Source organism: Trichechus manatus, unplaced genomic scaffold (assembly GCF_000243295.1).
Source record: "Trichechus manatus latirostris isolate Lorelei unplaced genomic scaffold, TriManLat1.0 scaffold00115, whole genome shotgun sequence".
In the NCBI taxonomy this organism is placed as follows: domain Eukaryota; kingdom Metazoa; phylum Chordata; class Mammalia; order Sirenia; family Trichechidae; genus Trichechus; species Trichechus manatus.
In genome coordinates, this window is record NW_004444051.1 from 8,868,899 (window position 1) to 8,893,582 (window position 24,684).

At 42.1% G+C, this 24,684-nt stretch overlaps 7 protein-coding genes and 1 pseudogene across 7 annotated transcripts in view; 4 read left to right on the top strand and 4 right to left on the bottom strand.

The window, feature by feature from the left end:
• Window positions 1-994: 994 nt before the first annotated feature.
• On the bottom strand, window positions 995-2,268 carry LOC111821913 (histone H4). The gene has a single exon (XM_023738380.1). It carries the CDS (start codon window positions 2,238-2,240, stop codon window positions 1,929-1,931), a length of 312 nt encoding a protein of 103 aa, XP_023594148.1. The 5' UTR covers window positions 2,241-2,268; the 3' UTR covers window positions 995-1,928.
• A 5,844-nt stretch (window positions 2,269-8,112) lies between these two features.
• On the top strand, window positions 8,113-8,880 carry LOC101351618 (histone H1.4-like). The gene has a single exon (XM_004384015.2). The coding sequence runs from the start codon at window positions 8,184-8,186 to the stop codon at window positions 8,823-8,825; it is 642 nt and encodes a 213-aa protein (XP_004384072.1). The 5' UTR covers window positions 8,113-8,183; the 3' UTR covers window positions 8,826-8,880.
• Window positions 8,881-8,963: 83 nt separating this feature from the next.
• Window positions 8,964-10,047, bottom strand: LOC105756678 (histone H3.1-like; annotated as a pseudogene).
• A 109-nt stretch (window positions 10,048-10,156) lies between these two features.
• Window positions 10,157-11,432, bottom strand: LOC101352653 (histone H2A type 1-B/E-like). The gene has a single exon (XM_023738373.1). The coding sequence runs from the start codon at window positions 11,313-11,315 to the stop codon at window positions 10,923-10,925; it is 393 nt and encodes a 130-aa protein (XP_023594141.1). The 5' UTR covers window positions 11,316-11,432; the 3' UTR covers window positions 10,157-10,922.
• Window positions 11,433-11,503: 71 nt separating this feature from the next.
• Window positions 11,504-14,547, top strand: LOC101353680 (histone H2B type 1-H). Its single transcript, XM_023738378.1, has one exon. It carries the CDS (start codon window positions 11,642-11,644, stop codon window positions 12,020-12,022), a length of 381 nt encoding a protein of 126 aa, XP_023594146.1. The 5' UTR covers window positions 11,504-11,641; the 3' UTR covers window positions 12,023-14,547.
• A 6,354-nt stretch (window positions 14,548-20,901) lies between these two features.
• On the bottom strand, window positions 20,902-22,756 carry LOC101354453 (histone H2B type 1). Its single transcript, XM_023738379.1, has one exon. It carries the CDS (start codon window positions 22,687-22,689, stop codon window positions 22,309-22,311), a length of 381 nt encoding a protein of 126 aa, XP_023594147.1. The 5' UTR covers window positions 22,690-22,756; the 3' UTR covers window positions 20,902-22,308.
• Window positions 22,757-22,929: 173 nt separating this feature from the next.
• Window positions 22,930-23,983, top strand: LOC101352393 (histone H2A type 1-B/E). Its single transcript, XM_004384018.2, has one exon. It carries the CDS (start codon window positions 23,024-23,026, stop codon window positions 23,414-23,416), a length of 393 nt encoding a protein of 130 aa, XP_004384075.1. The 5' UTR covers window positions 22,930-23,023; the 3' UTR covers window positions 23,417-23,983.
• A 287-nt stretch (window positions 23,984-24,270) lies between these two features.
• LOC105756681 (histone H3.1) overlaps window positions 24,271-24,684 on the top strand; it is a 645-nt gene continuing 231 nt past the window's right edge. The window contains exon 1 of the mRNA XM_023738369.1: window positions 24,271-24,664. Within this exon, the coding sequence (XP_023594137.1) occupies window positions 24,380-24,664 (285 nt within the window). The 5' untranslated portion in view covers window positions 24,271-24,379. The remainder of the gene's footprint in view (window positions 24,665-24,684) is intronic.

Genomic DNA, 24,684 nt, shown 5'->3' on the forward strand with positions numbered 1-24,684 from the left:
TGTTGTTTAGCCCAGCTCTGTGGGATAGTTCTGCACTTCGTGATCAATCAGGGACACTGGTCCTTCCCAAGTCATTACTTTGCCATCTCCTAGGTCTTGATGTGCTACCTGGGTAGCATAAATGGTTAAGCACTCAACTACTAGCCACTGAAAAGTTGGTGGTTTGAATTCACCCAGAGGCACCTTTGAAGACACATCTGGTGATCTGCTTCCAAAAGGTCACAGCCTTGGAAACTCTATGAAGCTGTTGTACTCCGCACACACGGTCACAATGAGTTGGAATCAACTCGAAGGCAACTAACAACAGGGCCTGATGTTCTCTGCTTGGAACTAGATCAACATCATTACAACTAACTGGTGGGAAGAGGGAAGTAGGCAACATGTAAGGTTTTAAGGCCGAGGCCTGCCTGGAAGTAACTTTCATCATTTCTCACATTTGTTGGAGAGAATTTAGCAACATACTTAAATGTTCTGCCAGAAATGTTGCCTCTGGGTAGGTAGCCATCTGTCCAGCCTTGCCTCTAGTGTTATAAAGTGAACAGATTTTATTGGAAGAATGCCAGCCTATATGCCAATAATCCTTATTATTAATGCATTACTAAAGAAGCACGTAAATTAGTGTTTCCCAACTTGGGTATTTTATAGTTTTATCATGGTATATCAATTTTAAAAATTACATTTGATATAGGGTCACTATGAGTCAGAATCGACCCGATGGCAATGGATTTGGTTTTTTTTTATTTGGTTTTTTTAATGGCATATTAGTTCTGGATACTAGTCAAGCACTTAAGTGTTTATACCACCCAGGGCTAAAAAACATTAAAACCAAAAATATACCGGTAATATGCCAATATTCCCCAAGATACTTCACAGAATAAAACCTGTTGTGAGGACACCAAAGATGTGGCATGCTGACGATCCCAGGAGGCTGCAAAGTTTACAGTGGGTAAGAATAAGGAATAGAGTAACCAACTTGAGAACTGCTTGCTTATCTTTGTCTCATTTCCTTACATACATGGAAGAAAAGGTGAGGAATTGAACCAAGATGTGGGTTTGAAAAACCAAGCCCAGCACTTTTTATTTTGTGGCATGAAACTTCATGGCACTATAATTTAAGGTAGAACAGACTTGTAATAAAGTCGAAGATTATTCAAGATAGAGCCAACATAGTGAGGACTCAGCAAATACGAATCTGTTTACATACTTACATTGGCCACTGATACTTTAATGAAGCTTTTTTGGTTTTTGTCGTTGCTGTTGTTTTATTCAACAAGAGAAACCAGCAGCTCCGGACAGAGCACTATAGAAGATACAAGTCACCCTCCCTCTCCATTCCACCAAAAAGTAATAATAGAGTATCCTATGTATTGTCCTACTTTTCCCATAGGACTACTTTCAGTGTACTTTAAATTCCATCAAATTTTACATTTGTCAAGCTCCCCCATCCTGTGAGCTCTGGGAAGGCTGGTTGTTTTAACATCTACCGCTCATATAACAGTTAACTAGACACCGTAGCGCTAGACACCACCTCGTACTTCTTTCGTCTTTTTCCTATAAACCCATGCTTTTTTTTTTTCTGTAATGCTCTCTAGCACCCTGTTCAAAGCTCCAGATGATTAAGTAGTGAACTGCAGTGAATCATTCTAAGTCTTCTGATCATAATGGTGAAAATACAAAGTACAAACTAATGATATTACAGATGACTCCGACGGATCTACAAAGTTGACTTAACTGTCAACTAGGAAAGAACAAGTGTTAACGTTTAAACGATTTAACTCACAGTTACAAAGTACAAGGATGGACCCAGCGTCGAATTAAAACAAATAGAAAGCGCGATCACATAGTGGTTGGCTCTTTGAAGTGAAAACATGGATGGCCCTGAAAAGGGCCTTTTGTTTTGCTGCCGATATTAGATTCGGAGTTCAGGCTTAGCCGCCAAAGCCATACAGAGTGCGCCCCTGGCGTTTGAGCGCATAGACCACATCCATGGCCGTGACCGTCTTCCGCTTGGCGTGCTCAGTGTAGGTGACTGCGTCGCGAATCACGTTCTCCAAAAAGACCTTGAGCACACCGCGGGTCTCCTCATAGATGAGACCAGAGATGCGCTTGACACCGCCGCGCCGAGCGAGACGCCGGATGGCGGGCTTAGTGATACCCTGGATGTTATCACGCAGGACTTTGCGGTGGCGCTTGGCGCCTCCTTTCCCGAGGCCCTTTCCACCTTTACCACGCCCAGACATTGTCACGCAACACTTCGTGAGTTTGTAAAACAGTGCCGAGCGGCGCACAACGCAGCCTTTTTATACTTACATGACGGACCTGTTTGAAAACCTCAAGTACAGGGGCGGGAACCTTAACTCACTTCCCGCCCCCCTGTGCCTTGTCCCTTGTGGACTAACGGGAGATCAAGCCGGACGCCAGAGGCTGCAGTGAAGGCTGGGGGTGGAGTTTGTTAAATGCTTTTAGCGGAAAGGTTAGCGATTCGCACCCACTCAGAGGCGCCTCGGAAAACAGAAAGGCCTGGCGATTTGCTTCCGAAAGGCAACAGCCTTGAAAACCCTATGGAGCAGTTCTACTATGCATACGTGGTGTCGTCATGAGTTTGAGTGAAGTAGACTGGATGGCAACTAACAGCAACAAATATGGATAGTTGTGTATGTGTATACAATACCTGCAGCCATTAACTGGTTTTATTCAGTACACTCGTTATTCTGTACTAATGCTCAATATTTCTTCCTGGGCAAAAATTCACACACTTTCCACAAAGACATCTGAAACTTGTCCTTCATATTTTCAAAGTATGAAATAATTAATGCACGCTGTAGTTCCATATCAGCCGTTTTAAATATCGTTTTAAGCAAATCATGTCTTCATTGTTTAAATTGCTAAGATTAGGTTCAGACAGATTATGAATGTGTATGTAACGAAGATTTTTATAAATACATGTATCACAAAGTGAGGAGAACCTTGTCCGCCTGTGAGTTGACAGGTTTATGGGTTGACTGTATCCTTAATTGTGGACAGGTTGTATCTAGCATGTATCTCTCACTGCTTTCTATTTCCCCAACAGCTTGGCCCTATAACGTCTACAGCCAAGCTCTGGTGACAACCTGTTCCATAGTAGCTCTGTGACCTTGGCCAAGCTGTACTAAGGATCATTTTAAAATGCTATATGATAAAGCCTATTTTATAGAGTTTTGTTAAGTTTCAAAGCAATAATCCATGCAAAGCACGTAGAAAAATATCTGCAAATAAGCACCAAGCATGAATTATCATCATGTATTACATTATTGTGGCTGCTCTCCTCCTCCCCTTGGTATTAACTCTCTAATGTGATGAACATAAGAGAGTTCTAATTCGCTACAACCTGGTTTGAGAACTTCTCAAAATAATATACTTAAAGACTTGACTCATCATTAATCCCCCCGAGCAGTGGCAGCTGCCTTTTAAATGATTTGACTTTTCCTCCCTGGCGTAAGAAGGACCATTGTTGGCTTATAGACTGATGAGAAGAAGTTCCACACAACTGTTCCAGGCATTTATGGACATTCTTAGCCCAGGATCCACAGACAGGATTCAGAGGATCTCGGGATGCGTATAGAACAAAAATTGCATATTTATTTTCACTATCTCCAACCTAACTGTAGCATTTCCTTCATTTATGAATGGCAGCAACAAACAGTAGAATTGGCAGAACCTATGCAATATTCGTATCACACTGTAATAGTCAATATGTCAGAATATCATTTAAACATATCGCTCCTAAACTATGGTAATTTTTAGTATTTCAGGGAGATCTTATTAATGCATTATTAAAGAAGCAAAAACATAAGTTAATATTTCTCCAATTTGGATAATTTATAATTTTATAATGGTATATTAAATCAATTTTTAAAATTATATTTGATATAGGGTTCTTGTGAATCGCAAGTAACAAAGCGCGAATTGGTTTCTTTTTTTTTTTTTTTTTTTGGTTTTAATAGTATATTAGCCCTGGATGGTATAAACGGTTAAGTTCTTGACTAATAGCCAAGAGGTTGGTGGTTCAAACCCACCCAAAGGCACCTTGGAGGACAGGCCTGGCGATCTACTTCTAAGAGGTCATGGCCTTGAAAACCCTACGGAGTAAGTTCTATTCTACACGCATGAGGTTGCCAGTAGTCTGAATGGACTGGAAGGCAACTAACAACAAATGGTGTATTAATATAATTCATTTCCTTTGTAATTTTATGTATTTTATCTTAAGCATTTACAAACATTATTCTGGGAAGGGGCCCATAAGCCTCATCAGACATCCAAAGAGGTCCACGGCACCAAAATGCTTAAGAATTCCTCTCCTAAAGGATCCTGAAAGCCTTGGAAGATTTCGGGTTTCATAAATGTGCACAGAACAGCACTAGGAAATTCCATGAATATTGGAATAGAAATCATGTTATTAATGATATTCTGATGGAGGTGTGTAAAGGTAAATGGAATGATTTTCTTCATTGATAAAGAGCAAAGAGATCATTTCCCTTTCCCCTTAGAGAGTTTCCCTGGAGATAGTCAGAATCTTTACTCTAACCTCAGAATAGAGATAAATCTTTCTAGGGATTAAGCCCAGTCTCCAGTTATTACATTGTAGAGATATTGCCAAGGCCTTGGACTAAATAACTTCTCAACATGCAAAAGTATATATATTTCTGGAATTAGCATAGAGGTCTCTCACAAGATATACAGAAGATTGTCACAATATGTAGCCCCTTTGTGTCTCAAGGAAATAAGTTACTGTCTTTTTTCTGCTTTGCTGCATAAAATGTGTGAGATTTTGTCCTAACTTTGTAGTCATGTTTGTGCTACCTTACATGCATGTAAATCTGTTAATGTTTACTCAGTAATAAATTGTTCTCTCTCCCTCTCTAGTTCTATGTTTCTCTCCTATATTAGTACAGAGGGGTATTTCTGTTGGCATAATTGTTTTATTTCCCCAATGTGTAAAAGGGACCAAAAGCCTCATAGGCTTCAGATTCCTTTATTTTATCTTAATAAATAGGAATATGGTTGCTGAAACATGAAATCTCTGTCTAAATTGATGTGAGGGTTAAAACTTTCTAAGGAGAGGCATAATATGGGCCCCTCATAGCTCAATGGTAGAAATTGGAACAAGCTTCTTAATTCATAATTGCTCTACACCTTCAATGGTGGATAAGATCCCCTTGGCCAGGTGTGGCTCTCATTCAATTGAAAATGGGTAAGAAGAGCCAAGCATGTTAACAGTACTCTGTAGGGCATGGTGGTGCAGAAAAATAGTCATTTCAGCAATAGCCATGATGGCAGAATAAAGCAATGGAATGGGATTCGGGACACTCTTAAGCCTGGTTCCACATGGACAACCTATATATGATTGTGCAAGTTGTCCTATATGAATGACTATACATCATACCTATAAGACCAATTCCATACTTTGGGTTTTTTTTTTTTTTTAATTATTAAGAAGACTTAAAAGTGGACAAATATGCAGATGATATGAAGCAGATTGAGGGCAGTGGTGGTTCAGTAGTAGAATTTCCTTCCATGCAGGAGACCTGGGTTTCATTCTCAACCAATTCTCCTCAAGCATAACCATCATTTGTCTGTCAGTGGAGGCTTGTGTGTTGCTATCATGCTGAACAAGTTTCAGCGGAGCTTTCAGATGCAGACAACAATGACAGCAATGGCATGAAGTAGATTATAATGGCCGTTAAATTATGAGAGAAGTTCAAAAGAGAGATAGATGTCGTCTAATTTAAGAGATAGGGAATGATAGATATAAACATTTCAAGGTATGTCACTGGATTAGTCTGAAGTACACTTTGACTTTAAAATGGAGTAGGGGAGAGGGAAAAGGTAAGGGAAAATGGAAAAAGATACTGTGAAAAGTTGGATAATTTGACCAAGGTCGTGCAGTTTACAAGCTGCAAAACCAGACTCAAATACAGGTCAGTGTGTTTGCAAAATCTATGCTTGTTCAGAATGGTGATTTAAGGCCATATAAATGACGTTGAATGACATACTAAAGAGCTTATTCTGGAATTAGAAAGCTACAGGAAAATGGGCCAAATAATATGAAACTCACTTAAAGAATATTTCACTGAGCACAATGAAGAGGATGAATTATAGCACAGAGAGATGAGAGGAAGGAGAGGCCCACAGGGAGGCTGTGAGGAGAGCCAATCCAGACAAGATACGGAAGAGCCAGAATTACAGTCATGATGGGGGAAATAAAAGAGGAGAAATGAATTCAGGAAAAGTTCACCAATCTTGATGACAGACTGGATGTGGTGGCAAAGGAAAGGAAGGAGTTGACGTTTTCGCATCAGCTTATTAGAGTGGTTGTGTTCTTAACAGCATTTCTAAAGATGTCAACTGGAAGGGTATCTTTTGATTGGAAGCTGCTGAGATGAGCCTGGTCCTATTTCCAGTGTGGTGTAGGTAGATGAAGAAGCAGTTATCTGGCAAGCACCTGAAAATGCAAGTTTGACATTTAGGCAAGAGAAAAGTCCTGAAGGTAACTCGTGAAGCCCTGAAAGTGAATGGGGCAGACCCTTGGAGAATTCCTACATTTAGATGGCTAGGAGAGACCCCTCCCTTCGTAGGTGCTACAGAAAAGCATCTACAATGCATCCAAATTATTGTTTAAAAAAAATTAGGCATTCATGAGTTCCATAAAAGGTGAATGCACATTCAAAGCAAAAATGATTTCTATCAAGCTGGATCCTCACCTCATTCACCCATCTGAACTGTGTTTCTAATTTTTAATTTTTATTAACATTTATTAATTTTTGTCTGTCCAAGTTGGGGGTGCTACATGAAGTAATTGGTCACTGTTGCTTTGGATGGAATCAATGAGAAATATGAAATGCTCACCTCTTAGGCTTTGCTCTGTCTGTTCCTAGCATTTCTCTCTTTCGTAGTCCTAGTGAAACACAGGCTCGTACATATTTCAAAATAAACAAATAATACATTAAAGACAAGCAGTTTAAGGAGTGAGGAAGAACATAAAATCAAATCACTTTCTGCCATTAATCTATATTTTATTTAACATTAAGCATATGTGTGATGAGTTTCCTATAAGCTTATATCCTTGCTTAAATAAAAGAGACGTAGTAGTAAGTATAAGACATGATTGTTTTTATATTTCTCCCAAGGGGAATATATAAATATATACATATAAATATATATTCATGTGTCTTGTGTGTATAGATATTCCTTGGTTCTGTTACTTGCATACTTTGCTAATTTATCTTCCTCAAGCATGAGACCCCTCTATTTCCAAAAGCTCATGAACTTTTTAATAACTGACTCCCCTAGTGAAAACAATGAAAACAAAATAAAATTTTGAACCCATAAGGAGATCCGAGTCTCTCTCTTTTTAAGCTTTTTCCTAGATGTCCTTTGGGATCAGCTATTGCAATTCAGGCCCAGTTATCATGTCCAGAGGATCACTGATCACTGCGTTTGCCTGATTTGCCTAGAAAAATGCTGAATACTTGAACCCCAAAATGAACTAACGTTCCAAACAATCACAAGAAATCATGATAATGCTCTTTCAGACCAGAATAACGATTTTAGAGGGCAGAAAGGTCCATTATCCCGGGTGTCATTTATTGCTGTTCTTGCAGAGAAATCCAGAAAGAGCCTGTGTTACTTCTCCTCATATGAAACAGATTTTCTGGGTAAATCTCAAGGAGATCCAAGCAGTTGTTGACCGAATGAGAAGCCAAGGATGTATAGAACATCACGAGAGAATAAGGACTTGCAGACACAAAGGGGAGAATTTATATTTTAAACGAAAATCAAGAAGTTGTCTCTCTGACCTTTGAATCTCTCACAGAGTCCCGAGCTTTTGAAAAAAACGGAGGCCGACGTGATAGAAACCGGAGAAAAAAACTATGAAGATCTCAAAGCTTGAGCTGTCTCAGTTCATCTTGGAATAAAATTGATGTGATTCCTCCACGGGAATTTTTAATTTTTTGCTTTCCTGAATTGTAACAAACACAATTCCGGGACAGAGCTGAGCCTACGTTGCTGCCAAGCTGGAAGACTGAGCTGGGAACCAATCAGCGAACAGCGCCGCTGTCTATATATACACACTGACTCCGCGGCTTGACAGTTCAACTCTGGGACTTTTTTGTTGTTGTTGTTAGTTATCAAAACCTACAACCATGTCGGAAACCGCACCTGCCGCGCCTGCTACAGCTTCCCCCGCGGAAAAGACTCAGATAAAGAAAAAGGCCCGCAAGTCTACAGGTGCCGCCAAGCGCAAGGCGACGGGGCCGCCGGTGTCGGAGCTCATTACCAAGGCGGTGGCTGCCTCCAAGGAGCGCAGCGGCGTGTCCCTGGCAGCGCTCAAAAAGGCCCTGGCGGCCGGCGGCTACGACGTGGAGAAGAACAACAGCCGCATCAAGCTGGGTCTCAAGAGCCTGGTGAGCAAGGGCACTCTAGTACAGACCAAGGGCACCGGCGCCTCCGGCTCCTTCAAGCTTAACAAGAAGGCAGCTTCCGGGGAAGCCAAGCCCAAAGCCAAGAAGGCCGGTGCCGCCAAGGCCAAGAAGCCAGACGGGACAAAGAAGCCCAAGAGGCCGGCGGCTGCCACCCCGAAGAAGAGCACCAAGAAAACCCCAAAGAAGGCAAAGAAGCCAGCAGCGGCTGCTGGGGTCAAGAAAGTGGCCAAGAGCCCGAAAAAGGTGAAAGCAGCCAAACCCAGGAAGGCGGCCAAGAGCCCAGCTAAGGCCAAGGCCCCTAAGCCTAAAGCAGGCAAGCTCAAAGCAGGCAAGCCCAAGAAGGCAGCTCCCAAAAAGAAATGAAAGATTGAGAATACCTTAAAAGGCTCTTTTCAGAGCCACCCAATTAATCCTAAAAAGAGCGATTAACACCGTGATTACCGGATGGCAGGTTGGGAGAAGGGTGGGAAGTTAGTAAACATTTAACATCTTTCACAGAGAAGGTGGTCACCTCTGAAAAGAGCTTTTAAAAACTTAAAGGTAATTGACAGCCTTGGTTTATGCCCCTCTCTCCGTGAATGTAGCGTGCCAGCTGGGTGTCCATGGGCATGGTGGTGACGCACAGATTAGTGTCCTCAAAACGCCCCACCAGGTGGTCCTCGCACGCTTCCTGCAGCGCCATCACGGCCGAGCTCTGGAAGCACAGGTCGGTCTTGAAGTCCCGAGCGATCTCGCGCACCAGCAGCTGGAACGGCAGCTTGCGGATGAGCAGCTCGGGCGCCTTCTGGTAGCGCCCGATCTCGCGCAGCGCCCGGGTGCCGGGCCGGTAGCGGTGCTGCTTCTTCACGCTGCCGGTGGCCCGCGCGCTCTTGCGGGCCGCTTGGTGGCCTGCTGCTTGTGCGGCGCCTTCCCGCCAGTGGACTTGGGAACTGTCTGCTTCGTATGAGCCATCGCAAATTTCTCTAAAGCCGTTGGTTTATGTCAAAATGGAAGCGGACCAAGTTCTGCCCGAATATATCTTTATGTATAAAGAGTCGCGATTTGATTGGACAAGGCATCTCCACCGTGGCTTTCAGTGAATATTGGTGGTGACGTTCACCTCCTGAGCGTATGAATCACCCTGGCATTTGGCCCAAACTTTAACGTCCAACTCCTCCCCTCCCCTTTAACTGATTGTGTTTTCAACCATTTTCTCGTTTGTATCGTCTTTATGAAGTTTATTTACAATGCCCTTTTGGCTATTCTCTGCAGACCTTAGTTTAAATTATTAGAATGATGTATCTCGTTTGCTGAATAAAGTTTAAAACGTTAGCGTCTGAAACAGGCTTTCTAGTTTTCGATTTTTTGAAAAGACGCGCGCTAGAATATGATTGGCCAAATTATTTTTAACTCATTCCAGGTTACGGCTAATTTCACCTCAATATGATATGCCTCCAATTTTTAGAGTTTTTTTCGTTTCTTTTTTATAAAGACTTTCTAAATGTACCCCATTAACTCTGAAGTGACTTCACGCTTGATATTAGAACTAAAATATCCTCATAAAAGCACTTCACTATCTTTTACAGTTTCTACTGAGATTGTGTGAATTAAAAAAAAAAAAAAAACTACCTAAAACTTACAGATTAAAAAAATTCAAACCAAACCCGTTGCCGTCGAATAGATTCTGACTCAGCGACCCTGTAGAACAGAGTAGAACTGTCTCCATAGGGTTCCCAAGGAGCGACTGGTAGATTTAAACTGCCGACCTGTTGGTTAGCAGCCAAGCTCTTAACCACTGCGCAACCAGGGCTCCAAACTTATAAACAGTACGTAAATATTACCGTGTCCCTTTTTCAAAGTCATGCTGAATCCTTTATTAAGTAGCATGTAGGCTAATGTCATCTGAATACAGAAGATGTCTTCCTATTTACAATTCATTAGGGTCCCACTTTGTAGAGCTGGAGGTTGGCAGGTAAAAACTTGAGAACTGCAGATGATTTTGTCCCCTGAAGATGCAAAACAACTCTTTTTAGCAAGAGATAACACTAAAGGTGAGGGTTTTATTGCTTTGTAGGTCACTAACTTGATTTGCATCTAAATTCTTAACACTCAACAGGCATTATTCTTGCCACTTTTTGTTTCTTCCAAACCAGTTTAGCAATCCTGACCTCCTTCCTCATCGATCAGTTTTAATTCTAACACAAACTCAATTTATTTAATTTTAGTGTTAAGGTTGTTTAGTTTAAAAAGTGTTCTATTTACCTTCTTCAAAATTTTGAGTCTTAAAATATATAGTATATTCAAGTCTGACAACTCGAGTCTAAACATTGACACTTCCATGTTGAATTGTGCTAGTAAAGATCGCTGCCCATTGCATGAAGAAAACGTGAGCCCTTTTAATGAATACGTGGATGGCTCTGAAAAGAGCCTTTGGTTTAAAGATGGACTCAACGACCTAAGATTCTGGCTAACTTTTGCAATTTACTTTCCCTTGGCCTTGTGGTGGCTCTCGGTCTTCTTGGGCAGCAGCACGGCCTGGATATTGGGCAGGACGCCACCCTGCGCGATGGTCACGCGGCCCAGCAGCTTGTTGAGCTCCTCGTCGTTGCGGATGGCCAGCTGTAGGTGGCGCGGGATAATGCGCGTCTTCTTGTTGTCGCGGGCCGCGTTGCCCGCCAGCTCCAGGATTTCGGCCGTCAGGTACTCCAGCACCGCCGCCAGGTACACGGGAGCGCCGGCCCCGACCCGCTCGGAGTAGTTCCCCTTGCGGAGCAGGCGGTGCACTCGGCCCACGGGGAACTGGAGTCCAGCCCTAGAGGATCGCGTCTTAGCTTTGGAGCGGGCCTTACCACCTTGCTTTCCGCGTCCAGACATCTTAAATGTCTGCCACCGAACTGCCTAGAAATGAGAAAAGAAGTACGTATACGAATCTAAACAGCAAATAAGGAACAATTATACACGCAAGCGGAATTGTAAATTACGCTGTTTGATTGGGTAAAACAAGCTTTGCAATTACAACCAATTACAAAGGACAACTAGAGTCGACTACTTTGCGTACCATCCGACTACGTAAGACAATTTATCCAATCAACGTTCAAGTTTTCCTATCTCCTTTTTTGCATAGGAGCCCTACAAATATTATGAGTGAATGAGGCAGTACATGTGGCGTTTTACTTTGGTTTAAGAAATCTCTTTTTGTCATGCCTGATCCTGCGAAATCCGCTCCAGCCCCGAAGAAGGGCTCCAAGAAGGCGGTGACCAAAGCGCAAAAGAAAGACGGCAAGAAACGTAAGCGAAGCCGCAAGGAGAGTTATTCCGTGTACGTATACAAGGTGCTGAAGCAGGTCCACCCGGACACCGGCATCTCGTCCAAGGCCATGGGCATCATGAACTCGTTTGTCAACGACATCTTCGAGCGCATCGCTGGTGAGGCGTCTCGCCTGGCGCATTACAACAAGCGCTCGACGATCACATCCAGGGAGATCCAGACGGCCGTGCGTCTGCTGCTTCCCGGGGAGCTGGCCAAGCACGCCGTGTCCGAGGGCACGAAGGCTGTCACCAAGTACACCAGCTCCAAGTAAGCCTGTCATGTAAGCGTCTTTACAGCCATCCACAAAGGCTCTTTTAAGAGCCATCCACTTTTTCAAGCTTAAGAGTTGTATTAACTTGTATATTTTCTGTAATTGCTAAGCAGTTTTTTTTTTTTTTTCACTTCCTATGCTAAGACTGTTTTTTGTTTGCTACTGTTGCTGTATACTAACGTTAAAATATACACCACCCCCATCACCACCCCAGCCAGCTTTTTGGCTGACTGAAAAGAAAATATTGTACTTCATTGTTACTTCATTGTAGATCATAGTAAAAATGTTGTCTCTTGCCTCCACTGCCCACATTAGTTAAAAGACTGGAAATTGGCTCAAGTGCAAATTTCACCTAAACTTGTGAAGTGTCCCTTATACGTTGTTTCCATAAGAAGTGAAGAGAACTTAAAATTTGGTTATACTCCTTTTGTTGGTATGTTATGGTAAGAAGAAAATGCAATTTCTTAGTTCCAATTTAATCCCATTTCTACACATGTAGCTTAAAACAATATCACTCCTGAAAATACTAATAATAGGAGCAACACTGTTCATAAAAATACAAACAAGTTTGAACATAACTGGCACCAAGATGGGCCTATTTATCTAATAAAAGGTTAGACCTTTGGCAATATGCTACACTGGGGCTCATGATTCAGCCAGTCCAGGAAAGAAACATCTTTAAAATGTTTTTGTGCCTCTCAAAATTTTTTTTCTCTTCTTCCAGTGTGAATTTTTTAATGTGTTTATCTTGGTTGGCCTCCCCCAAAAAAATCTACTTTTTAAATGAATCAAATCATACAATTCACAATAATTACAAACACTACTACTGCCCTGTCCTATGTAGACATATATAAAAGTACTGAAAACACACATTTCCCCATGTAGCTATAAATCTAGATAAGGTTATGAACAAGCCATGAATGGCATATCAGGTAAAATAAATGCTAATAATGTACGTTCAAAATGTTTTTAGAATTGAACCCAGTCAGGAAAAAAGTAATAGTATTCTATATTCCTGTATAATTCCTTGTATGAATAACAAACTTTCTACTCCTATACAACACGTGCACAGGCAGACACACAACACGCACAACATATAAGTATTCAAACAACAGAACACACAACACAAAGAACAAAGGCAACAAGAAATATCTAAAAACATATAAAACCAGGTAAATGTATGTGAGAACTACCTTATATTGTTATAGTCCATTTTTACTTTCTACTGACCCAGAAGTAAATATCTAAACCAATGTCTATATAAGCTTTAGGGGAGCTCATGAACTCCTGAAATGAAAAGCAAAAACGTACCCATAGGGGAATTCCCCTCCCAGAGCAGATGGTATATAGCTTTCAATATTTTGTGACTAATTGTATCAGGCAGAAAAATACCACCCCAAATATGTCTAAGTGTTAATTCCTGGAAACTTTGAATACGTTAGATTACAAGGCAAAGGGGAATTAAGGTTGCAGATAGAGTTAAGTTTGCAAATCAACTGGCCTTAAAAATAGGGAAATTATCCTGAATTATCCAAGTGATCCCAGTGTAGTCACACACACACAAACCTGTTGCCCTTGAGTCTATTCCAACTTATGGTGACCTGTCCTTAAAAGTGGAAGAAGGAATCAGAATAGAGAACAGAGAGAAGGCATGTAGAGAAGGATATGGTGAAAGAGGGCCATGAGTCAAGGAAAGTGGTCAGCCTCTACCCAGAACCACATCCACTGCCAAAACCACATCCATGTAAGCACACTACCATATCTTTCTCCTCTGAGCAGCTAGTGGGTCCAAACTGCTGACCTCTCTCTCAGTTAGCAGCCAAGTAGTTTAACCACTATGGCACCAGGGCTACTGGTTGGCCTGTAAGAGCTGGAAAACGCAAGGTAATCTCCCCTAAATGCTCCAGAAAGGAATGCAGCCCCGCCAACACCCTGCCTTTAGCTGAGTGAAGTTTGTATCTGTACTTCTGAAATGTACAACAGTAAATTTGTGTTGTTTTAAGGTATAAGCTTGAGGTAATTTGTCACACCTGCAATAGGAAACTAATACAGTTTAAGAAGTATTGAATAATTCATTCAATAATATTATTTAAGATAATGACAGCATATATACTTGAATATACACATACTATTGAAGTTATGATAAAATAAATGCAAAAACTTTGTAAACGTTGCGGCTCATATAATTTTGAAACCACTCTTATTTTAACAGCAACCTACATTTCCTTTTTCAGGCTATGATATTGCTTTAACAGCAGGAAGTCTAATTTCATAGATCAGCCCTTCCTCTACTCATTGTATTTTATTATTACCTCTGATAATAATACAAGTGACTTCAAAGAGCTCTCATGCATTATCTGTAAAGTATAAGATTAATGGAAAATTCACTTCATAATACCCATAAATAAATAACTTCATGAATAATGGAAAATTCACTTCATAATACCCATAAATAACTTCATGAATTATAAAACTATTTTCGTTGTCGTTATTGCATTTGTTTTCACAAAAATGTCAATAGAGTTGATTTCAATAATGTTGTTGTTAAGTGCTGTCCAGTTGGTTCTGACTCATAGCGACCCCCTGCACACCAGAACGAAGCACTGGCCATTCCTGTGCCATCTACACAATCTTTGCTACGTTTGAGCCCCTTGTTGCAGCCACTGTGTCAATCCATCTCGCTGAGGGCCTTCCTCTTTTTTGCTGACCTTCTACTTTATCAAGCATGATGTCTTTCTGGGACTGGTCCATCCTGATAACATGTGCAAAGTACATGAGATGAAGTCTCACTATCCTTGCTTCTAAGGAGCATTCTGGCTGTATGTCTTCCTAGACAGATTTGTTTGTTCTTCTGGCAGTCCATGGTATATTTAGTATTCTTTGCCAACATCATAATTCAAAGCATCAATTCCTCTTCAGTCTTCTTTATCCATTGTCCTGCTTTTGCATGCATATAATGCGATTGAAAATACCATGGCTTGAGTCAGGCACACCTTAGTCCTTAAAGTGACATCTTCGCTTTTAAATACTTTAAAGAGGTCTTTTGCTGCAAATTTGCCCAATGTGATACATCATTTGACGTCTTGGCTGCTGCTTCCATGGACGTTGATTGTGGATCCAAGTAAAAGGAAATCCTTGACAATTTTGATGTTTTTCTCCATTTATCATGATGCTGTTTATTGGTCCAGTTGTGAAGATTTTGTTTTCTTTATGTTAAGATGTAATCCATACTGACGGCTGTAGTCTTTGATTTTCATCAGTAAGTGCTTCAAGTCCTCTTCACTTTCAGCAAGCAAGGTTGCATCATCTGCATATCGAAGTCTGTTAATAAATCTTCCTCCAGTTCTGATGCTGCATTTTTTGTCATATAGTCCAGCTTCTCCGATTATTTTCTTAGCATACAGATTGAATAAGTATGGTAAAAGGATACAACCCTAACACACACTTTTCCTGATTTTAAACCAAGCAGTATCTCTTTGTTCTGTTCAAACGACTGCCTCTTGATCTACTTACAGGTTCCTCATGGGCACAATTAAGTGTTCTGGAATTCCCATTCTTCCCAAAGTTATCCATAATATTTTTATGAGCCACAGAGTCAAATGTCTTTGCAGTCAATAGTTGCATTTTATAAGCAAGTCACAGAGGTTGTTAGAACCAAAGTTCATTAAAGTGGCAGAACTCAAATTCCAACCATCATCTATGACGCTGTGGTCTTTCAAAGGATGCCTTAATAGAGTTCGAAATCAGTTCACATGTATAGATATTTCTCAACACGTTAAGAAATATTTTTTGCATATATTATATCCTCTCCCCAGCACTAGGCTACATCTTTTTTCCCGGTAGGTTCCTTACCCATGTTCATGTGTCCTGAGTCAACCAAAAAGGGTGGCTTCGTTAGACTAGTGGAGGAAGCCTCATATCCCACTGGCCTGTAGGCTGTTTTCAAATTCAGCTCTCTTCTCCTCGCTTCTGGAATAAATGCTTTAACTACCTCAAGTAAGTGATGGTGATAAACCTTGCCCAGACTATTAGATCTTTGAGGGCAGGGAAAGGAGCATTTGATACCAAAGTGACCGATGTTGAGAAGGAGTTCAAATAAGCAAATGCTTTATAATGCAAAGTAGTAATGCCCTTTTAACTCAAAGGAGATTTAGCTTCATGTTATCAGTCAAGGTCCAGACAGGAAAACAGAAAACAGTTATTTTAACAAAGATAATTTAATAAAGGTTACGCCAGTGTATAAAAAAAAAGGTTGCCATAGAGTTCATTCCAACTCATGGCAAGCCCATATTTTGCAGAACTGTGCTCGATAAGATTTTCATGGCTATGACCTTTCAGAAGCAGATTGCCAGGCTTTTCTTCCAGGATGCCTCTGGGTAGGTTTGAACCACCAACCTTTCAGTTAGTAGTGGAGTGCTAACTATTTGCACTGCCCAGGGTGTTAGAAGACTTAAAAAGCAAAAGGGGACCCTAAGGTGTTCCAGAGACAATAACTGAAGGAAGCAGCAGTCACACATAAGGCTGGGGCACAAAGGATGAAGCAAAGTTATTAGAATCTAGAAACTTGGTTGGAGCTGGGGCTCAGAACACTGCGTGAGCGTAATGAAGCTGGTCCTGGGACTGTAGGGGGAAATTTGGGAACTGGAGCCAATTGCTACGGCCAGGGTGAAAGACCATTGCTGGCGTGATCCAGAAACAGAAAGTTCCATCTGCTACTGTCTTCTTTCCAGCCTCACTATGTCCCTTATTTGCAGAGCCTAACAGGGATCCATCCCCACCATCCATCTCAGTTTGTCATACTGTGATGGCTTGTGTGTTGCTATGAAACTGGAAGCTATGCCACTGATATTTCAAATACCAGCAGGGTCACCCATGGTGGACAGGTTTCAGCAGAGCTTCCAAACTAAGACAGACTAGGAAGAAAGGCCTGGAAACCTAATTCTGAAAATTACCCAGTGAAAACTCTGTGGATCACAACAGAATATTGCCTGGTACAGTGCTAGAAGATGAGTACTTAAATTTGAAGACACTCAAAATACACAGTGACCTCAACAATGGACTTGATTATACCAATGATCATGCAAATGGCACAGGACCAGGCAACTTTTTGTTCTGTTGTTCATGGGGTCACCATGAGTTAGAGCTAAATCAATGGCAACTAACAATGACAACAACAGGGATCCAGCTGGGGAAAAACAACAACAACCTTGCAAATTTCTAGAACCTGTACTATAGAAAGAGTATAGAAAGATGTGTGGGGAGAATACAGGATTTGCAGCTGAGAAATACAACCTCTCTATAGGGCTGTTCACAATAATGCTGTTAACTCTTTTGAGAGCTAGTGATCCAAAAGAAGGAGAGAACCAAATAGAAACCTCATTGTCTTTTATAACCAAATATTGGAAGTGACTACTTTAACTGTATTACCTTGGATGAGGTATGGTAAGGCCAAATGCAGATCAAATAAGAGAGAGAGAGAGAGAGAGACCATGAAAGTTTTAAAGCTTTTATTATACTCACATTTCCCTGGGAAGAAAGTAGGATGCTGAAATGCAAGGTCACTGAGGATATGCACCAGGAACAAGGTAACAAGCTGAAATTATAGGAGAGGATTTATGTATGGCAAGCAGGGAGGGGTTAGCTAGGTTTCTTTGGTATTCTGGGAATTGAGTATTTTGAGTAATTCTGCAAGCTCCAAGGCATAGAATCTGTCCCTAGGTGTTGGGCACTTGGCCCCAGGGCAATTAGGGCAGGTTTATAGTGGCCTAGGAGACCCTGGGTGGTGCAAATGGTTAATGCACTTAGCTGCTAACCAAAAGGTTGGGGGTTCAAATACACCGACAGGAACCTTGGAAGAAAGGCTGGGTGATCTATTTCAGAAAAATCAGCCATTGAAAACTCTATGGAGCATAGTTCTACTCTGACACACTTTTGGTGGCCATCAGTTGAAGTTGACTCGATGGTAGCTGGTTTGGTTTTTTGGTTTATAGTGGATCAAGAGTGTGAAAGCCCAATATGTAGAGTGGTTGGAGAGTGGACTTAATTAGTTGCTCAAAAAGAAGAGCTAACAGGCTGTCAAGACAGAATTTTAAGAAAAGAAAAAAAAAACTGTATTACAATTGACCCCTTGATGTCCTGACATCAGTTTTGAGCTTGATTATTTGGGTTATTAGGGGGCTTTAATTTGTGTTATAAAGGTGGCCTGAATGCTGGAGACTTCCAGGCAATAGGGCACAGGTTGCTCTCCATCATATTAAAAAACATTTTATTATGAAGGTAAAAAGGAGGAAGGCAAATATAAGAAGTCTTTGTAGGCTGGCCTGTAATCAATATGCCCTTTTATATGGCATCAGCCAAGAAAACAAATCTTAAGTCTCCAGGATCTCTAATAACATGTTGGTGGAGTTGTAAAATGTGTTAAAAGTATGAGTTACAGTTTTTATGACAGTAATGTCTTGGTGTATTTCTTGTGTCAAGGTAGAGGATCTGGAAGTTATCTTGTTGAAAGGTAAGAACTGATAGTTCAATAGGTGTATGTGAAGTTTAGTGGTATTTGTTTGTAACCAAGGGCAAAGAGTAGTTGTGGTGGTCTTGGGTGAAGAAATGAGTGGAAAATTATGGTGGGAAGCTGGAGTGAAGAGAGTAGGAGAAGCCACTTGGGATGGGGATATCCTCTCTGGTGGTAGAGGGCTGGACCAATATAAGACAGTTGCTTTCTGGAGAAAGCAGTAATCTCAATTAATTTTTAAGGGTGGCACAGATGGTACTAACCTCCATAAGATTTCCCTTTAAGCACTGGAGTGTAGAGGTGTATGTTTTGGCATAGAGTCAGAAGTATAACAGGATCATGGACGAAAAAAACATCAAACTCAAGAATCATACAAAAATCCATAATGTCAAAGAAAGAAAAGCAATAAATGTCCTGTGTCCAGTTTGCCTCTCCTTAGGAGAGACAGCCCATGTGTGACACTGGGCTCAGTGTCCAGGGGTGAAGTCGTCTCCAGCACAAGGGACAAAGTCATCTCATACGACAGGCAATGTCATCTCCAGTGGCAAGCTCTTGGGCTAGGGGGATGTCTTCAATGTGGGACGGGGGCATCCTTCCCAGGTGGATACCCACATGGGTTGATGGGGGTCATGTTTTTGTGGCTCTATGGTATTATAATAAGGCTGAGCCACTTGTAGAATTTGAAGGAAACATTGGGCCTGGAACTTTGACTTTCGGATATCTTTTAAATCAAGGCGCTTTGTGGGTGCACAGCTAGCAAAAGTGAAGTCAGCATTTATCATGCTGCTTTAATAGAACTAAATCGTCAAAACCTGACTAACATAATTAAAACCCCAATTAAGGGTAAAATCAAGCCAAACACATTGCTATTGAGTCGATTCTGGCTCACAGCTGAACTGCCCTATAGGGTTTCCAAGGAACGGCTGGTGGATTTGAACAGCCAGTGTTTGGGTTAGCAGCGAAGTTCTTAACCATTGTGCCACCAGGGCTCCTACTGTGCCATCAAAAACCAAAAAACCAAACTTGTTGCTGTTGAGTCAATTCCAACTCATAGGGACCCTATAGGACAGAGTAGAACTGCCCTATAGGGTTTCCAAGGAACTGCTGGTAGATTTGAATTGCCGACATTTTGGTTGCTCCCAGAGCTACACAATTAAGGGTAGTCACATCTAAAAGCTCCCAACAGTCCAAGCTTTTTCCCAGATGGGTGATAAAAGGTGTTCTGCTACAAGTAGGTTTTAGATTGTGTGGTCTGATTTGTGTACATGTAATTAGTAAGGTTTTAAATTGACGTCCAATTAAGATAGCTATAGCTGAGGTTGGAGTCTGTCGGACAACACGTCCTGCTTGACCACATCATTAACTGTAAGACAACACTGCATGGTACTCACATGTTTTACCCAATTTCTAGATAGCTAGGAGGCCATTAGAAAAAGGGCACCAATAACTAACACGGATTGCTCTATAAACATTATGTCCTTCTTCAGATCAAAGCTTGAAGACACGTTAACCCATAGAAAGTAGCTTTTATTACTTACAAGTATCAGATGGCATCTATACAACTGGAAAACTTCCGTCATGAGAAGTCCCCCTTCAAAAGGTGCCTGGGCAGAGATGATGACTTTTCCTTGCACACCCCACTGTCTGCCATGAGTGAGGAGCTTAAATAGGACCCTACCTACTGCTGGTCTCCCCCTGGCCAGGTAGGTCTGATAAGGTGGACTGTAAGTTTATGCTATATGTGCCCCGCCTGTACTATCACTGAGGAGACTAAGAAAAATTCCTCCCAGCTATTTTATACCCCAGGCCTAAATGACTAATTGTATCTTTTCAACCCTGCTAACAAATATCTTACTGCAACATGCCCCCCTGACTTCCTGAGGGGGAAGTGGTTAACCCAGAACTGTATCATTTTAACCTTGCTAACAAACATCAGGCCTCAGTGAGGGTAGTGGTTTGTTCTGAGGCCTAAACATGCCCGCAGGGAGAGGAATGGAGAAAACCATGGCCACCTGGCTTGTCCGAAGGACTTGCTCCTTTCAGAGTCCCAGAACCAGCCTGTAGGCAGGCCCTCCAGTTTAGCCGATGGCTATGGGCCTCTTGCCACGGCTGTTGTTTTGGTCGGGGATGGGCAAGCGGGCAAGATCTTCGACCTGCAGGACTTGCATTAGCTAAATTCAATGGCATGCAGGCCTCGGCATTTGCCATGTTTGGTTAATTAAAACAATGGCTTCCATGGAGGGTATGGACCACTGGATGACAAACTAATAAAAGCACCTAGACCGATACTAACAAGACCGGTAACCAACAGAATGCTGTGCAGCTGCACTTGACAGGCTTTTGTTTCCTGATGCTGATTTCCCTTCAGCATGTACTATTACCATGGAGGAGAGGGAGTCTGGTTTCATCTTTGTGGGAGATGGTGTTGACTTCATTATTGCCTCTGAATGAGTTTTTTATTTACTAAATAGAGTTTTCTATCTCCCTTTTTAATGGTTCACACTGTATGTGGGAATGGCCCTAGAGCAATAATTTCAGTTTCCTACAAGCGATCAGTAGTAGAACACAGATTAATTATCCGGCCCTTATAACCCAAATACTGGGCAAGATTTTTTGGGTGGTGGAAGTTCAGGCTCAAATAGGTCCCATAAAAATGGGCAAGTGTTGAGTCTGTAGAGAAATCTATGGTTAAGGGTCCCAGGAGAGTATGCGCCTCTGTTTGGCCTCCAGCCCTTATGGGGTAGGGGCAGGAACAAAAATCCATAAAAATATGGGGAGACATTATTAAACGGCCTCATCAATATAATGAATCTTTATACATATACAGGCAAAAAATATCCTCCTTTAAATATAGGAAGGTGTGATGGGAAGGTTTTTTCTTAACATTGGTATGAGGAGGTGTGAGTCAGTCAAAGGCCTTGAATTAGAAGACATTAAGGCCCAGTACAAGAGGGAGACCCATTTATGGGTCCATTTGCCATTTACTAATTTAAATAAGAGTTGTTTGAAGAGACTATTTTATGTTCCTCAATTAAACTATCCTACCTGAGACCAATCAGGGGTTCAGAATTTCCATTGAATGCCTTTTCCAAGAGCCTAGCACTGTGTATTCTGAGAAGTGAAATGTGTGCCTTGGTCACTATCAGTAATATCTGATATTCCTGTACAATTAAATAGTGTTTATACATGTGGGGAATTTTGTTTTTAAAGCCATTACAAAAAAATTAGAAAACATAACTGCAAGATTTGGAGGCAGGCAAGAAATGTCATCTCCCCACTAACATCACCAACACACTCAACTCTCATACCTCACCAAAAAATTACATGTAATGAAGAAAAGCTTGAGAAACTTGTTTGTGGAAGACATTGGACAAATATTCTGAGTTTGGTTGGAGTTATGATAATGCCTGCCTGAAGAGTCCATGAGTGGTGAACTCACAATCACAACACAAGTGGCTGAGGGTCGGGAATACTTTAAAGCTTAAGGATATTTACAAATCATTTTAAGGGAAAAGTTGTTGACTCAACTATGAAGGCCGTGAATACTAAATTCAGGGACTCTATTCCTTAAAAGGTAAAATTGCACCAAAAAAGCGGTCTTAGAAATGCAAAACACTTGTGAGTTCAAGTAGCCGCTTAGAAACTTACAAATAACTTACATGAACACGAACTACACCCGAAGAAACAAATACTGAAAAAAACTGTTACAACTCTTTATTAGATGACGTAAGTGGCTCTGAAAAGAGCCTTTGGTATTGATGACAAAGTAGCACACCTCTCACTTGGAGCTGGTATACTTGGTGACAGCCTTGGTGCCCTCGGACACTGCGTGCTTGGCCAGCTCCCCGGGAAGCAGCAGGCGCACGGCTGTCTGGATTTCCCTGGACGTGATCGTCGAGCGCTTGTTGTAATGGGCCAGGCGAGATGCCTCACCTGCAATGCGCTCAAAAATATCGTTGACGAACGAGTTCATGATGCCCATAGCCTTGGACGAAATGCCGGTGTCGGGGTGGACCTGTTTCAGCACCTTGTATACATAGACAGAATAGCTCTCCTTCCGGCTGCGTTTGCGCTTCTTGCCATCCTTTTTCTGCGCTTTGGTCACCGCCTTTTTAGAGCCCTTCTTAGGAGCTGGGGCAGATTTCGCCGGCTCGGGCATGATGGAAAAAAGCTACAAACTACAAGAAAATAAAAGAGCTTAACTGAAGGTTTTCATTTATAGTCTCGTCTTTTATAGGTCCACTATGCAAATGAAGACTTGAAGAATATTCAGATCTGATTTGATAATATATTAGCGGCTCTAGATTATGTAAATTTGATCGTATCGCAGCTCCCTTCTTATTGGTTGGCTAGTCACAAGATGCTTTTAACCAATCCAACCTCGCCTTCTACAAGTCCACCTAGAACTATAACAGGCTTCTTATTGCTCCCCTTCAGACACTTGGTCAGTGCTTTATCTTTGGCTGTACGTTTCCTACCACTATCACATCGCCATGTCTGGACGCGGCAAGCAAGGCGGCAAGGCTCGCGCCAAGGCCAAGACTCGGTCTTCCCGTGCTGGGCTCCAGTTCCCAGTGGGCAGAGTGCACCGCCTGCTCCGCAAAGGGAACTACTCCGAGCGGGTCGGGGCCGGCGCTCCCGTGTACCTGGCGGCGGTGCTGGAGTACCTGACGGCCGAAATCCTGGAGCTGGCGGGCAACGCGGCCCGCGACAACAAGAAGACGCGCATCATCCCGCGCCACCTGCAGTTGGCCATTCGCAACGACGAGGAGCTCAATAAACTGCTGGGCCGCGTGACCATAGCGCAGGGCGGCGTCCTGCCCAACATCCAGGCCGTGCTGCTGCCCAAGAAAACCGAGAGCCACCATAAGGCCAAGGGCAAGTAAAGCGCTCTTAAGCCACCCGTGAACACCTAAGAAATCAAAGGCTCTTTTCAGAGCCACCCAAGTTTTCTGAAAAGTGCTGAAATACACTTGAGCCCTAGATGATGTGTTTATTGGTACAATATTTAATTCTGCAGAGGAGCTCCATTCATCTGTTAACGTACGCCAGACAGTTTCACGTTTCAGAGAAAGTACTTGCCCCCTTCCTCAACCTAGTTAGATCAATTAATCTTTAAAATTGTCGCTCACATTTTATGCTCCATAAATGAAACCTTTCTGAAAAAAAGAAACTAAAAACTTTACAGCGTCCCTTTTACTGAAAAAATTGAAATGAACGCACTAAAAACACCAGATCTGCTAAGGAAGAACTTGCACTTCTGTTAGCAAAGATTATTACGGCTCTAGGCTATGTAGATAGTGTACCAAAATGACACGTTTGGAGCAAAAGTGCGTGTGTATATGCACATATTCTTATGAATAATTATGCGTATATTGTATATTTATATCAACTTGCAGTTAAAAAGGCCTAAAATATGAGGAAAAGAAATGAGAACAAAGAAGGATAGTTGGCCAATCATATTTCAGAGCGGGCCTTTTAAATTTGGAGATGACGGCATTTCCAACAATGTTTTGTTTCGGGGTTTTTTTTTTTTTTTTTTTTTCTTTTTTTTTTTTTTTGGTCTCGATTATTTTTCTTTAAAGAAAAACACTATTAATTAAGTACAGTAAAATCAAGCTTAAATGAAACCTTGCTTTTATGAACTAAATTTAAAAGTGAACTACGCTCGAAAGAAAATGTGACTAGTCAATCTTTAATGGCAATCCAATCACATTGCTCCAGAAAGCAATCAGAACCAATTAGATCACAGGGCGGGACGTATGAAAGGGACTGTTCTGTTGCTATAAATAAGGTCAGAAAAGGCATTGTTCTGCTCTGCAACTAACGCCCTCTTCGCTCCTGTCTTCATGGCTCGCACCAAGCAGACAGCTCGCAAGTCCACTGGCGGCAAGGCGCCGCGCAAGCAGCTGGCCACCAAGGCGGCCCGCAAGAGCGCGCCGGCCACTGGTGGCGTGAAGAAACCGCACCGCTACCGGCCCGGCACCGTGGCGCTGCGCGAGATCCGGCGCTACCAGAAGTCAACCGAGCTGCTGATCCGCAAGCTGCCGTTCCAGCGTCTGGTGCGCGAGATCGCGCAGGACTTCAAGACCGACCTGCGCTTCCAGAGCTCGGCCGTGATGGCGCTGCAGGAGGCGTGCGAGGCCTACCTGGT

Coding starts and splice junctions, on each gene's coding strand:
- LOC111821913 (XM_023738380.1), bottom strand. CDS start 2,240: ATGTCTGGGCGTGGTAAAGGTGGAAAGGGCCTCGGGAAAGGAGGCGCC.
- LOC101353680 (XM_023738378.1), top strand. CDS start 11,642: ATGCCTGATCCTGCGAAATCCGCTCCAGCCCCGAAGAAGGGCTCCAAG.
- LOC101354453 (XM_023738379.1), bottom strand. CDS start 22,689: ATGCCCGAGCCGGCGAAATCTGCCCCAGCTCCTAAGAAGGGCTCTAAA.
- LOC101352393 (XM_004384018.2), top strand. CDS start 23,024: ATGTCTGGACGCGGCAAGCAAGGCGGCAAGGCTCGCGCCAAGGCCAAG.
- LOC101352653 (XM_023738373.1), bottom strand. CDS start 11,315: ATGTCTGGACGCGGAAAGCAAGGTGGTAAGGCCCGCTCCAAAGCTAAG.
- LOC101351618 (XM_004384015.2), top strand. CDS start 8,184: ATGTCGGAAACCGCACCTGCCGCGCCTGCTACAGCTTCCCCCGCGGAA.